Here is a 15,985-nt window from a genome sequence, read left to right on the forward strand (position 1 = left end):
AGGTATTGTACATATTTACATTTACAATTATTCATTTAGCAAAATTTTTTCTACAAAACAATGTACAACTCGGTAAACAGAAGTGTATTTCATAACAGAGAAAGAGCTTCAAATATCACCATTTTTGCTAGTACGCATTACTCAAGTAGCTGTCTAGTGTTCTCAAGGCTTTGTCTTTCCGTATCTGGTTAATGATTCTTAATATCTTGTATGCTAACCACCTTCCGGTATGTAGTACCTTGGCAAAAAAAATGGTTTAATATCCTTTTATATACATGTGTTTTTGTAGAAGGGGTGTGGTGGTGCAGTTGGTTGGACCGGGTCCTGCTCTCTGGTGGGTCTGGGGTTCAAGTCCTGCTTGGGGTGCCTTGTGACAGACTGGTGTCCTCTCCTGTCCTGGATGTGTCCCCTCCCCCTCCAGCCTTACGCCCTGTGTTGCCAGGTTTGGCTCCGGCTCCCTGCAACCCTGAATGGGACAAGCGGCACAGACTGTGTGTGTGTGTGTGTGTGTGTGTGTGTGTGTGTGTGTGTGTGTGTGTGTGTGTGTGTCTGTGTCTGTGTCTTTATATAAGACCTAGTATGCAGATGTAATTGGACTCATTGGAATGTAAAATAAATAGATGTAAGATTACTATCTACTGAAATGTACACACCAGCACAAGGTGTCCCAATAATTTGGTTAAGGAGTTGCTGTTGCTAAGACATTTTAACTATTTGCATTGTTTCCAATGCAAATTTATTTGTTTGTTTATTTGGTTTAAAGTGTATGCTTTTCCTTGATTGCTTAGTGCCCCATCCAGGCATTGAGGCAGCTCTGCACTGCTTGTGTCTTGCAGTTGACCGCCAAAAAGTGCTTGTGAAAGGCAGTGCCAGGGCCCAGCAGCACTAGGTTTATCAAGTTCTACCTCTGCCGCTTGGCATTGCCATTGACCTTGCCATCTAAAGGTAATAGATGCAGAGGCCAGTGGCCAGTAGCCCATCATGGCATCTGCCCCAATGCCCTTCGTATCTTGCCTGCTGGACAAGCTCCCCCACCACTCCATTTTAATGGTTCCACCTACTGCCCCTGGTAGTCCCTAGGAAGTCAGAACTACATCACTGAGCATGTTTTGTTTTCATGACTGCATTCCCCTTTGGTGTGGTTGAAAATTTTAAAGAAGACTTTGGGAATCTGTATTTTAAAGACATTTCAGAGCCTGCTACAATATATTACGTTAATATTACGTTACGTAGCAAATGTAGCAATGACAGTGTAGAGAATTTTTTTCTTAACTTGATGATTTAATGCTCATGCGACTCTTTGTTATAAAACATGGAAAATGCAATTGATTGCTGTGGGTGTTTTACAGTGAAACATATGTAGCCCTTTCGGTTGTTTCTGATTACGCAAACTTCTTGGTTATTCCCACTTCTATAATTGAATTTCGATTGGTGCTTCAGAAAAAAAAAATCATGATATTGATCATTCTAGCATTGATTAATCTCTCCAGGACAAAGTGCATTCTGTGACACGCCGTACAGTGGTTTGAGGTACAGCAGTAGAATGCAGTGTGCATCCGAAGAGAAAGACCCAGCAGGCATCAAAAACTTCCATGTACAAAGTGCTATGGAAAAAGGCTGTAGTCGCTGTGTGTTCGTGAGAAGCATCTGCATGAGATTGGTCGAAAAACTTAGATGATGGTGTCAAACAAAACCAGAGTGTGCTTTCCTTTAAGAATTCATCCAACATCAATGTTGCATCTCCTCTGCTCCACTCACCTAATACTGAGGGATATTCAAAACTCTGTTGTAAAAAGAAATTAGCTAGCAGTCTTTCAGAAAGAGCTTCTTTTCTTTTAAGTTTGTTTGGTGTGGAACAAGACTCGATCCGGTTGTACGACTCTATCTCTGTGCATATGTGTTTATGGGTGCGTATGTCTTCTGTGCTGTATCTGTATCTCTGCAGTGTGTGCTGCTGGATCTGTTTGGGTGTGTGCCAGTTGTGCCATGCGTGAACGCAGTGTTGGTGTGGGCTGGGGATGTGACTGCATCCCCGGCACACGGGGGGTCAGTGCGTGCTTGCCGGAGTCCTGGGAGAGCTGTGCGGATGGGGGGAGCGGGAGGGCGGTGTTAGCCTTCATTCAGCGCCCGTTCACTTGTCCCCACTCACTCCTCACCATGAGCTTCAAACAGAAACTCAAACCTGTGAGTATTTCATTCGCCTCTTTCCCTCATTCACACCTGCACGCACCTGCATGCTTATCGAGACACTCCCCACACACACCCTCCATTTGGCTACAGACCCTCATGACCTCGCCATTGATCTCACTACTTATGACAGCACAGCAGCAGGAGGGCAATACAGTGCTGTGGCTGTCTTGTTGTTTGCAATTGTCATATTGTCCGTGCCTCGTTGTACATGAAGCGGTGGCTTTATGGTACTAGAAGAAAAAACTGACAGTGTTTTTCTGAGCTTTCAAAGTTTTTGTGTGCTTTGCAAGCCAAGAAGTTTGCAGGCAGCAGTGACTGCAGTCCAAATTGTTTGTGTCCATTTGATCAATTCAGCCATACATTATCACTCTTCTGTAACTGTACTGCTTTATCTGTTTTTCAGTGTTCTTAGTTACTCTAATGAGAAAAGAACTCAAATAAACAGAATTTCATTAAAAAAGGAGCCAAACATTTGGCATGGACCATGCAGCTTAACAACTGAGAGTCTCGCATTTTTTTTTTCTTTTCATAGTGTGTATCGGTTCCACATACTGTTATATTAAAGGATCTTTTAAAATCTTTTATCCCAAGGGCCTTCTGCATCTTATTTATGTACTCTAGAGACCCTGTGGATTAAGCGACTCTAAAGATTAAGCAATTTTATAGCCAAGTCATATATTACTGAAGACACACTCGCAGCATAACTTTACAAATATGGATTTCAGTTATGATTTTTTTTTTACATACTCAAAGTTTTTGTGTCAGAGCACAAATGTATTTTATTCTGTGCGAGCAACATTTTTACTGACTTTTTGGTGCCAATTCCTGAAATCCTGAAAGCCACATCCTGTAGGATATATCCACAAGGTAAAATACTTTTTTAAATTTAACCAAATTTAAAAAATAGTAAGTAAATATTTGTAACGTGTAAAAATATGAGTTTGTGTCTATGTACATAGGTTTTACATTTCAGGGCCAGTGTAAATATGTACAAGGGCATGTTCAAATGCGTCTTTTTCTTTTCGTTTCTTAGTACATATGGCAGTAACTGACAAGCATACTATAGCTCCTCCATCTGGCATACAATGAGTAATGACTGGGTCTCCCACCATCAAGCACAAGGTGCTGTCACTCTTACGTCACTGTTACGGACTCAGAATGATTCAGAAGGAGTACTTTCTTTTCTGTAAACTGCCCCTGTGCCTTCAGAATGTGTAGAAGCATGAAAGTGCAGTCTCACTAGGTCACAAATATGTTTCACACTTTCTGGTTGCATACATTATTTGATAATGCACTTTAGACATTTTGCATCCTGCTAATTTTCATCAAGTCGTATTGTTAATGTTCGTAGTGTAGTTGTACACTCTATTCTCAACTGATGAATATATTTGAGACCAATGTCCTTATTTTATTTGTGACACCAAAGTCACATTTATCCTTTTCCTTTTTCCTTACAGTTTGTAGCTTCTTACTGACACTTCCCGAATCACCAAAACTGATGAGCACCAGACCCGAGCTATAAAACACTGCGGAAGCGCGTTGTGTTTGACGGTCCCACAGTACCGTGCAGGTCAATTTTGCTTGAATCTACTGGCTGGGTGTGGAAACACAGATCAGTTTTGTTTTACTACATTCAGAAACAAAATTGGTTATTTATAGTGGTTATTTGGTTTATTAAGAAATTTGTGTTAAAATCTGAACACCCACAAAGATGGCATAGAATACTTTCTTTGGCTAGCAATTATAATGGATTTCCTGCATAGAAACTTTAATTTTTCAAAAACCTTGTCAGATTATGTTTAACATGTTAATGCAATTTCTCATATTTTATGTCTACTAATAATGTTTACAGATTTAAGATCATTCTTCCTGAGCGTATACAAACTGGTGTTTAATATTTAATTATGTTGTAATTTGTACAACATAAGTTTTGTAAATGGCAACCTGTCTCTAAACCATGATTAAACATGGATCTTTATCATGTTACATAACGCATAGCATCATTTAAAGTATCCTGCCCTGTATAGCATTAAAGGACATTATGGGGGTCATACTGTCTTAATTTCAAATGAGGTTAAATTGTATCAAATTACCATTTAGTGTGAATTTACTCTGGGGAAAATGTGCTACAAAAAAGCCAATATGCTTTCCAACTATGTATACTGCTATACTGGCAGTTTTCTTTTACATTTTCATGTCGACATAACTGTAACTAATCAAGGTATACCAATAATAAGTGGTGTATCACAATAATAGACCCTACTGCTTTTCTTAAAGATGTGTTTATTCATGTCTTGCTCACCATTACTTTGCCTTTATTTATCATTGTCAGGATTTTTCTCATTACTGTTTGTCATTGTCATTATTTCTGTGACGGATTGGCCATCAGGCATATAATAATATCAGCATGTATATGAATATTAACTTTATGAAACTAGCAGTGTTTTAAAATACAGTACTGTATTTAGTAACAGAAATTTGCTGTGTTGAAAATGTGTTCAGACAAGAAAGAATTACAACAAATTTGGTTTAATACGCTGTTGTCAGTGTATTCTGAATTCTTTCCAATGGCTCTCCATGGGGATTGAGACATTTTTACTTGCTTGTATTTTTCCTTTCCTTTCTTCCTTTTCTCATTTCCTTTCGTTTTCTGTCCAAACTTAGAAAATGTGCAAGCATACAATTTTAGCAAATGCTCTCAGAAAAACTTTGTTTTCGTTTTGCTGTTTTTCTTCACTGCTCTTCTTTTACTCTTTCTGTTTTTCTTCTTTATCCCTTATGTGCTGGCTATGCTGCTTCTCTCCTACTTAAATTTCTTAAAGTGCTCCCTGGTGTTGCTATGGGAACAGACATTGTCCCAGCATCCATACAGCAAGCTTTTAGGGGAATAGGTTTCAAAACCTGTTAGCTTTACTCTGGTAAGAAAATTGAAACATGACTAAAAATAACTAAAAATAATTTTGTTTTTTGTCATGTAATATTTATTTATTTTGATTTCCTTTTTGTGATTAGGGAGGGGTGTGTTGGCACAGTGGGTTGGACCACAGTCCTGCTCTCCGGTGGGTCTGGGGTTCGAGTCCCGCTTGGGGTGCCTTGTGACGGACTGGCGTCCCGTCCTGGGTGCGTCCCCTCCCCCTCTGACCTTAGGCCCTGTGTTACCGGGTAGGCTCCGGTTCCCCGCGACTCCGTATGGGACAAGCGCTTCTAGAAATGTGTGTTGTGATTAATATCCCTGTTATGGCAGGTATTCACACAATATATTTTACTTGTTAAATTGTCAGTTGCACAGGAAATCTTTTTAGTGAAATAAACTAGGTGTTTATAGAATACATTTGAGGGGTTTGACTGAAGCTGAATAGCAATATTTCCAGCTGCAAACAATCTGTATAAAAGGAGCTTTTTTGCAAACTGCGATAAATGCTAGCCGTCCGTTTTGGCAAACCACGACACATCCCAGACAATGACATCATCGTGATTTTAGTCAATCGCTAATGTGCTTTGGCATTACTTCGCTAATTCATTCAAATCTCTCGATGAGCTGTACGTTTATATTCTCACAAATATTACTTTAATAGATAATATACCTTAATCAATAATAGGTTTAGGAGATCTTTCGCTGTTAAAACATAGTTTTTGTCATGTCCGGTTCCGGAAGGAAGCGACGAACCCAAGTGCAGTGCGGTATACGTGGTGTATTCGGGGAAATCCAAGAGAGGAGGTCCGAGAACAGGCAATTGGTCTTCGAGGTGCGAACGTCATTACAGGGAGAATCCAAAAGGCGAGGTCGGTACACAGGCAAGAGGTCAATGATCATAAAGGGGTACTGGATTGTGGGAACAATGGACGGGATCGGGGAAGGCGTTCGGGAAGAGGAAGTGGCTCGGAGGTCGCAGGTCGCAGACGAGAAGGCTGAACAAGGTTCCGCATCAGCTGCTGGTCTGACACAGCCTTTTATGCCCCAGTCTACGCTGCGTCCCAGGTGTTCCGTGTCGGCTCGGAGGTGTGGGCGTGGCAGTTTTGACAGTCTTGTGCTTGTTTGTGGGAGTATCGAGAAAGGGGGGGCAGCAAGAGCAAAGAAATAAATAGTCTGTAAAGTTACTGTTTATTTACTGTACAAATACATAATATAGCCATAATTCCCATTTTGTCTATTGTATAATTTTATTGTGTCACTTTCATTTGATTTTTCACTTTCAATTCATATACCTTGGTAAGGTAAAGACAGGGACATTTCAGTAAGCTTTTTGTGATAATATCTGTGAAGACAAGGCATCACATGCTGCAAAGAAACTAATATTAGATCTAAATGATTCTAAAGCAAACATAAATATGAAATCAATTCCATAAACATTCAGCACAGAACATTTCAAAACATTTTAAATCTGCAGTGTCATCAGTAATCAAAAAGACAAGACTTTAAAATTTCTGAGGCTAAAGTCTTGACAATTCAACCTTGGTCAGACAAAGTGGGGCTCAAGATGGTCAAGACTCCTTTATGAAGGAGTGTTGGCTGTGACTGGTGAAGATGAAAATGAGAATGATTAAATAATGACATTATGCTGCTTTGATTTTCCTTTCATGAAGTATTGTTTCTGTAATGAAACTTGTTAAACTTTGAATGGTTTTATTGTTCATGAGTTTGAAAAGAGAGTTGGAAAAATGTTTGGATTAGTAGCATTTTGCTGCAGGGTTTATCTCATTTTACAAAAAAAAAAAAAAACAAACAAGCAATAATCTTTTTCCACATTTCAATTCCAGCAACATTTTTCTCAATATATGGTGATTAAACAGGATCAAACAAGCTGTTTATATTCCTTTTTGCTTTGTACCAGGTCAAAGTAGCATATTAGGATTACAAAATTGGGTTTTTCTCAAAACAATCCAAATGGATTTGTCTTATTTTGTTGTCAAACTCTCTCTTGTAGTACTTGAAATCCCGCTTACAGAACACTGTGATAAATTGGAAAATATAAAGTGATGTGTCACCACGATGACCACCCAGCTTGACAGAGACAGATAACTGATAAAATAAAAATGCTCTCAACAACAGCGTTATTTCATGGAAAATAATAGGATAAAAATGCTATTCAGTAATGAGGTGTTTTTTATGTAACAGTTGTGTCTTTGCCTATGGCTGTTGCAGTTTCTCTCTCTGCGTAAATGTATAGAAATGGAAATCCAGTAAGTACCTCAGTGCATTTGTCAGTTAATAGAGGCAATTAAGCTCTGCAACTATTGGCAGAGATGAGGGCAGCACGTGGTGTGTGCAAGGTGAGCTACAGAGAGTCCTATAAAACAGGGCTGTACACTCCTCCAGCACAAGGGGATCATGTAGGAACATGACTGCCGCAGTGCTGCCGGACACCACAAACCAGCACCGGGCCTCCCGCAGTGAGCTCCCAGGCTCTGTGAAGGAGGAGCAGGCAGGTCAGCATGGCGACCGACTGCTGCTGCGGGAGCGGGCGCAGCACACTGGAGCGCCTGAGCCTGGAAGCTCTGGTGATGATTCCGGTCAGTACTATATGTAGTCAGGGTGAAGCCCACCCAGCTCGTCTTTTGCTGTTAGTTGTATCTCGGAAAGAAGGATGTGAAGGCTTGCTAATGAATTTGTGTCTTTTCTGGTAGACCTTTTAAAGGTTGGCCAGAGGCTATGATGCAATGTCTTACGAAGCTGGAGTTTTTCTAATATTTTTTGATGATAGAGCACTGCAGCCAAACTTCATTTTGTTTTGTAATGATCTCAGTTATAGGTATGTGCAAAATGTAGTAATTAATATCTGCAGTCAGTCTTTTGTAGTTATTTATTATATTACACTACAGACTGAAAAGTTTTCAAAGAAATGATACAGTGAATTAGGGGGTGCGGTGGCGCAGTGGGTTGGACCACAGTCCTGCTCTCCGGTGGGTCTGGGGTTCAAGTCCCGCTTGGGGTACCTTGTGACGGACTAGTGTCCTGTCCTGGGTGTGTCCCCTCCCCCTCCGGCCTTATGCCCTGTGTTGCCGGGTTGGCTCCGGTTCCCCGCGACCCCGTATGGGACAAGCGGTTCTGAAAATGTGTGTGTGTGTGTGTATAGTGAATTATTGAAGTAAATTATTTGAGTACTAATAGTGGGGGTACTTGGTTGTTCATAATGCCATTGTCAACTAGAAATCTGAGAACTATTATTAAAATACTATGGACTGATGGATGTCAGTGGGCATTATATGGAGCTACTTACAGGGAGCTACACTTCAAAGTACAGGTGGTCTCTGATTTACAATGGTTCGACGTACAATTTTTTTTCAATTTTACCATGGTGAGCTGGCGATAGAAATTCAGTAGAAACCGTACTATGAATTTTGAATTTTAATTTTTTTCCTGGGCAAGCGATATGTGGAGCAATACTCTGTTGCGATGCTGGGCAGCAGCAGCAATCTGCATCTCCCAGTCTGCCCCGCAGGGATGTGTATTAGGTGTATTAAATGCATTTTCGACTTACGATATTTTTGCCGAATGTAACCCCATCGTATGTCGGAGACCACCTATAATACATTTCTACCACAGTCATAGTAAAAAATGAACCAGAAGTATTTTTGTTCCTCTGATACATCTTAAGCCTTTTAATTTTTTTAAAGCAGGTCACGTTGTGTTTGGCAGCAGTGATAATGTGTTCTTTGGATCTTTATGTGTGTCAGCACTTTGTTTCATTCTGCAGTTTCTACACCTACTGTAGCCGTAGTTATCTGTATGAGTCCCTTTCATTCTCCTGCTGCTGCCCGCTGTCTTTCTTGTCTGCCTTTTTTTCTTGTCACCAATCTCCACTTGTTACCAGCCTACAAATTAACAGTGATTGATTAGCAAGACAGCCGCAGAAGCAAATGGAAACTAAATGATTAGCTTGACCATGTTTTTGTACCCAGAACTGACGTGACAGGCAGGAACGTTGACTGCCAGCCCATTGAGCACCATGCAAAATAAACCACAGCCACACAGCGCCCTGCCATTTGACTCAGGGTACTGGACAGAACAGCTATACTAAGGACCCTGGTTCATCCAAGGAAATCATATGTAGTGTCTCCTTCATATGTACAATCCATCTGAAAAGCTGAGCTTACACTTTTTTCCCGAATAGCATGTTTGGAGATAGCATAGTTTGTCTGGGACAGTTTCTGGTGTAGTGGGTACAGCTGCTGCCTTTGTGGCTCAAGTTTGCTGGTTTAAACCTTGCAGACAAGTCTGGTACCTTCGAGTAAGGTACTTAGCCCGAATTTCTCCAGTGAAATTGCCCAGCTGTATAAATGGGTAACTTTAGAGAAAAGTGTCAGCAAAACAAATAAGTGTCTTGGAGATCCACACTTTCTTAGTCTATGTAAAACTGGCAGTCACAGAAGCATTTATTCTGGCCTTGTCAAATTTTCCTGTGTGACGCAAATTGCAGTAGGGACAAGCTGTAGGGCAAAGGTTTGTCTTGAGGAGACAGGGAAATACTGTAGGTGCTCTCCGTTGGCACTGTTTCCTCTTAAGTCTCTATCATTGGCCTGTGTGTGGTTGCCTCTGCAGCCTTTACTGTTGTTTGATGGTATCTTGCTTGTACTGTTAATTATGCCACTTCAGAGCAGGAATCCCGACTTGTTTATCTTCACAGAATATATGTTTCATTCCTTCTGGCTGGTTGTATTCTCGTCTGTGTTTCTCAGAAGCTGCTAATTCTCACCGCAGCGCAAGAGTTGGGCTCTTGAATGTGTGTCACAAAGAAGGCACGGTGAAGAAATCTTCCATCGCACTGAAAAAAGCAAACTGGCACATTTCGACTTTCCTTTGACTGAAAAATTTAAAGAGAGACATTTTTGAATAACTTCAATAATTGCAATTCTTTTATTCTATAACACAAAGGCAGAATTTCCCAAAGGGAACACATGGAGGCTTGTGCAGTGTGCAGTTTCTTCAGAAGTATGAGAAAGTTGATGTAAAATTTAAGAATGTTTATTTTTTTTATTCAGCCTGCAGGAGTCCGTTGGGCGTAGCGAAGAGTTAGGTGGAACTCATCCTCACCCTTAACCTTTGCCACGGGTTCAAGGCAATTGCTTGCTAAGCTGCATGTCCTCTTCCGTACAATGTGCTTGGTGGCTGACCCCAGAGATTCTGTAGAGCGCATGGTGAATGCATGCGGATATTTAGTTTGTTTGACAGTGATGTTTCCTCCCAGCAGTACTGCTCCAGGATTGCTTCTGTCTCTGCCTTTGCTTGCATTCTGTGCAAGTGCAAAGAGTGTAAGTGCTCTGCTTAGCCCCCAGTTGGCCCACAGTTGTCTTTCAGGCAATCCCTTCATTTGTATAATGCTGAAGGTACTTTTCAGTGTTGGCTGCATGACATAAACACCCTGCTCCTACTTCTCAGCCCTGTCAAATGGAGAGTTGGCAGCTTCCCTGATGTAGGCTTGCCTTTGGGCATGCTCACTAGAATTTCTGTGGTTATTCCTAATGCCTGGACCAACTCGGAGGGAAGCTGAAAAAATACTGCATGGGAAAATAAAAATTTTTTGAGTAATGCTAAATTACTAAACTCATCTTGCAGAATATTTACATTTTTTCAAATGGTCACATAATTTTCGCTTTTTATACTTCGGCAATGATGGACACCATTATTCTTTTTTAAACTTAGTTTAGCAGGTTTGCATGCAGCTCTAAACTATAATGTAAGATGTGAGTGTTCAGGTTCCCATTTTTTTTTTAAATCCTACTAAATGTCCAGTTTGGGCTTCGAACTCTTTGTTGCTGAACAACCTGCCGTGTTTGTGTCCTAGGTGTTGTCCCTGGGGGCAGATGTGCTACCTGAATACAAGCTGCAGGCCCCACGCATCCACAGGTGGACTATCCTGCACTACAGTCCTTTCAAGGCAGTGTGGGACTGGGTCATCCTGTTGCTGGTCATCTACACTGCTGTGTTTACGCCCTACTCAGCAGCCTTTCTGCTCAACGAACAGGAGGATGAGCGCCGGCGCACCTGTGGCTATACCTGCAATCCACTCAACGTAGTTGACTTGGTCGTGGACGTCATGTTCATTGTGGACATCCTCATCAACTTCCGAACCACTTATGTCAACCACAATGATGAGGTTGTCAGTCACCCAGCTCGTATTGCTCAGCACTACTTCAAGGGCTGGTTCCTCATTGACATAGTAGCTGCCATCCCATTTGACCTGCTCATCTTCCGCTCTGGCTCTGATGAGGTATTCAGCATCTCAGTGTGTGTGTGAGAAGAGAGAGAATGAAGAATAGTTGGAGGAATATGGTAACTTAAGGTTAATCTTATTGCTACTGCACCTTCCTGCTCCATTACTAATGGGACCTAAACAGCATGACATCATGTGCATTGCAGTGTTCATTGCCAAAATTTGAATTTTCTTAATAGGTGCTGTATATATTATGAAAGCATTTGTCAAGTGTGTGTTCTGTTTTTCACATTTGTTTTTCAAAAAAATGGGAAATATGCAGTAGAAGGATTAACATGTAGCTAAGAGTGACAGTGTTATAAGACACCATTATGCCCGAGATAAATTATCCACTTTCCATTCAAAATGTGTTTTAAGTTTATAAATGAGACATTATGAGGCTGTGACTTATATAAAAGCAGATAAGAACAGGAAAAACTGCTGTTTTCAGCAGAATTACCTGATTCTTGCACTTTCATAATTCACAAGTAGAGAAGCAAAAAATTAATGAAGCATCAAAGTCTTTGAACAGACTGTCCAGCTTATACTGTAAGTCTGTAACATGCAGTCTTGGGAGAGGGCAGCATTTAAACGTAAGCAGTTCATTACAGCAAAAGAGAGCGTAACATCCAGGAGATAACCAGACAACAAACTGTGCAAAGATTCAGGTTTAGGTCTTCTTAACCAAAGGGATGGCAGCCTTCTTGTTCCTGATGCTGTTCACTCTTGCAGCGAATGTTTGATTTCCTCTGCAATTAGCCCCAACACAATGGCCATTAATCCTGCAGTCGATCAATTAATTATCTTGCTCCTGGCAAGTCAAACATGTGAATCTGTGTGTGGCCTCTGCCATGGGTCTGCAGGGGTTTTTGATAGCCATAAAAGTCACACTGTCCTCCATAGGGTGCGGTTGCCGAAAGGCAGAGGTGGAACTGAGTACATGAGAGGCAAAATCTAACCTGTCCATGTGAGCTGTGGGGAGAGATGACAGAGATATACTGGCTATAGCCAGGGGTGTTGGCTGTGGGTGGGTTGTTGACTACCACTGTGAGAAGCACAGCAATCTGAAGTCTTACAACATCTGGCCACGAACAAGGAATTCAGTTAAGCTCTGCTCTCTCATGTGTTGACTTGTGGGAATTGCAAAGTAAAAAAATAAGTATTGAAAACTGACAGAAGTCATTAGGTTTTTAAAGTGGACTCCTTTTGGTATGCATGCAGTATGGTTCAGCGGTGCTCTTCGTATTAATTGCAGTGTTGCAACTTGTGTTTTTATCATTTTGCCTTAAAACCCAATCACCAGCCCCAGACGACAACTCTGATTGGCCTTCTGAAGACAGCTCGGCTACTGCGATTGGTGCGTGTGGCACGTAAGCTGGACCGCTATTCGGAGTATGGTGCAGCGGTGCTCTTCCTACTGATGTGCACTTTTGCCCTCATCGCTCATTGGCTGGCCTGCATCTGGTACGCCATCGGCAATGTTGAGCGCCATGGCTCAGCGCGAGTTGGAGGCATGAAGATTGGTTGGCTGGACAACCTGGCTGACCAGATTGGCAAGCACTATAATGACAGTAACAGTGCCTCAGGCCCTTCGATCAAAGACAAGTACGTCACTGCTCTTTACTTCACCTTCAGCAGCCTGACCAGTGTGGGCTTTGGCAACGTATCGCCCAACACCAATCCAGAGAAGATCTTCTCCATTTGCGTCATGCTCATTGGATGTGAGTCCTGTCCCATGTCTTTGCTCACTTAATTACCTCTGTACAGATACAGCACTTAAGCTATTCTACAACACAGCCTTCGATACGGGCACGTTTCTCAGTTTCTTCTCTTACCTGTTTCAGTCTGTAGTGCAGGCAGCCAGTTTTATGCACCCTGCAGATACTGTAGGTGTTGACAAAGTGCACCTAAACAGAATAGGAGTGCGGCGTTGCCTAACTCACTTGTTTACAGTGTTTACAGGTTGTCTGGTGTTCGGGAATGTTAGTTATAAAGAATTGGATGACAAACATTACATGATTATGTGATGTCGGTCAATAATGAGGACTGCATATTTTTATTTTTACTCACTTACTCATTCACTGGCTGTCGTTAACCACCTGTCCAAGTCAGGGTTGTGGTGGGCCACAGCCTGTCCCAGAACCACAGCATAGACACACACGCTGTCTGAAACCGCTTGTCCCAAGCAGGGTCGCGGCGAACTGGAGCCTAACCCGGCAACACAGGGCACAAGGCAAGAGGGGGAGGGAACACACCCCAGACGGGCCACAGCACACAAGGGTAGTCAATTATTCTAGTGTTTGTTTTTTTAATTGACTTGATTTGTTTCGCTGTTCGATGGGGGTGCGGTGGTGCAGTGGGTTGGACCGCAATCCTGCTCTCCGGTGGGTCTGGGGTTCGAGTCCTGCTTGGGGTGCCTTGCGATGGACTGGTGTCCTGTCCTGGGTGTGTCCCCTCCCCCTCCGGCCTTACGCCCTGTGTTGCCGGGTAGGCTCCGGTTCTCCACGACCCCGTATGGGACAAGCGGTTCTGAAAATGTGTGTGTGTGTTTTGCTGTTCCATCCAGTACTGTTAGGGTTGGTTTTTTCCTTGGTTCTGTTCTGTGCCCCAGTCAGTCAGTGATTGTATTTCCTACAGCTCTGATGTACGCCAGTATCTTCGGCAATGTATCCGCTATCATCCAGCGACTGTATTCAGGAACAGCCCGCTACCACACCCAAATGCTGCGTGTCAAGGAGTTCATCCGCTTCCATCAGATCCCCGGGGGCCTGCGACAGCGGCTGGAGGAGTACTTTCAGCACGCCTGGTCCTACACCAATGGCATCGACATGAATGCTGTGAGCCTTACCCTCCTCTCCTTTTTCTGTTTTTTCTCGGAAATGCAGACATAGAGACTCCAGAACGTGCAGGTACAAACTGTCATGCAGTTTTATGAAAATAAATTCACTCCTTTTTTACACACACACACGTGGCGTATACACACACTCAAGAGATGCAGTGATACTGGTATTTATTTACCTGTGAAGACACACTCAAAGTAACACTGAGAAATATCTTTGGACCATGAGTACAATGAAACAGGTGGACATGAAGATTGGGTCTAGTAACATTGGAATAGTTGGCCTGGAACCAAAAATATATATTCTTCTTTTGTCTAAATGAAAACAGATAAACTGGCTATGATTAGTTGTGCCGGTGTTGCTGCATTGGCAGAGGTTGTGAGGGAGAGATCCAGGATATGTGCCAGGACATTTAATGATTAATGATTGTGGTAAATCTAACTCACAACTAAAAATGGCACATTCAATATTACATACATACATACATTTTCAGAACCGCTTGTCCCATACGGGGTCGTGGGGAACCGGAGTCTACCCGGCAACACAGGGCGTAAGGCCGGGGGGGAGGGGACACACCCAGGATGGGACGCCGGTCCGTCGCAAGGCACCCCAAGCGGCACTCGAACCCCAGACCCACCGGAGAGCAGGACTGTGGTCCAACCCACTGCACCACCGCACCCCCACATTCAATATTAATTTTTGAAAATAAACTTATGAATAGGGGTTCGAGTCCCGCTTGGGGTGCCATGCGACCCCGTATGGGACAAGCGGTTCAGAACTTATGAATATTAACTCAGTTATTTTAGTTATATGGACACCTTTTATACTGTGAATACCCTGATATTATCAAAAATAAAGCCTTAATGTCTCAAGCAAATGAAGATTATCTAGTGTCAAACATTACACTATGCTGGTCTATGAAAAACTCACTCAATGATCTTGTGATGTTATCATGAGCATCCTTCAGTGAAATTATAAAGATACCCCCTAAAAGACTGCGGAAGCAGAGAAGTATAAATTGAAGAGAAAAGTATAACATTAAAAGACAAGCTAAAAATCATTAAGGGCACCGGATGTGGCGAGAAGCCGAATGATATTATTGTAAGTCCCAGTTTAGTTTTGTTCTACCATTTCTACCAAAAGTGCACAAAGTTTAGCTGGTGGCGACATATTGTCAAATGTGTCCTGTTCTCAGCAGGAAAACAAAGAAAAAGAGAAAAATGTAAAGGAAGGAAAGCACAAGAAATAGCACTCTGAATAAAGACAATTAAATGAAGCCAGCTCTGCACTTATTCCTTCTACTGAGCACTTAGCCCTCAGATAAAGTTTCTTTCTTGTGTGTTGGACATCCAAAAAATATTCACGCTCATGCAAAATTAAGTACGACTTTTAATTATTTTAATAATATGTGACAGTGTGCAATGTTTTTTTTACAAATATTATAAAATATTATCATTGTCATACTTCAGAATACATTTTACTCTAATTTTAGGTGACTTTTTTGTTTGGAAACATAATTTTTTTCTCAAAAAGCAATTATGGTAATTTGACCCCTCAGAACAGGAATTCGTCTAACGGGGTGATTTCAAGGAACAAATAAGGCAAGTGACAGGTGTTTTTTTTGTCTTTACCAGCTTTAGACTCAACTGCTCTTTCCATACTGTGAGATGTTCCCTCACATTTGAAATCACACTTACTCTTGGATGTCTTAAAACCAAGTTTTCTATTTACTTACAACAATAATAGACACATCGATTATCTTGA

At 41.8% G+C, this 15,985-nt stretch overlaps 1 protein-coding gene across 1 annotated transcript in view; it reads left to right on the forward strand.

Moving 5' to 3' along the window:
- LOC108922534 (potassium voltage-gated channel subfamily H member 6-like) overlaps positions 1-15,985 on the forward strand; it is a 45,557-nt gene that overhangs the window by 19,959 nt on the left and 9,613 nt on the right. The window contains exons 7-9 of the mRNA XM_029250263.1: positions 10,974-11,399; positions 12,685-13,102; positions 14,019-14,218. Of these exons, the coding sequence (XP_029106096.1) occupies positions 10,974-11,399; positions 12,685-13,102; positions 14,019-14,218 (1,044 nt within the window). The remainder of the gene's footprint in view (positions 1-10,973; positions 11,400-12,684; positions 13,103-14,018; positions 14,219-15,985) is intronic.

The sequence above is a fragment of the Scleropages formosus genome, chromosome 3 (genome assembly GCF_900964775.1).
Source record: "Scleropages formosus chromosome 3, fSclFor1.1, whole genome shotgun sequence".
Classification (NCBI taxonomy): domain Eukaryota; kingdom Metazoa; phylum Chordata; class Actinopteri; order Osteoglossiformes; family Osteoglossidae; genus Scleropages; species Scleropages formosus.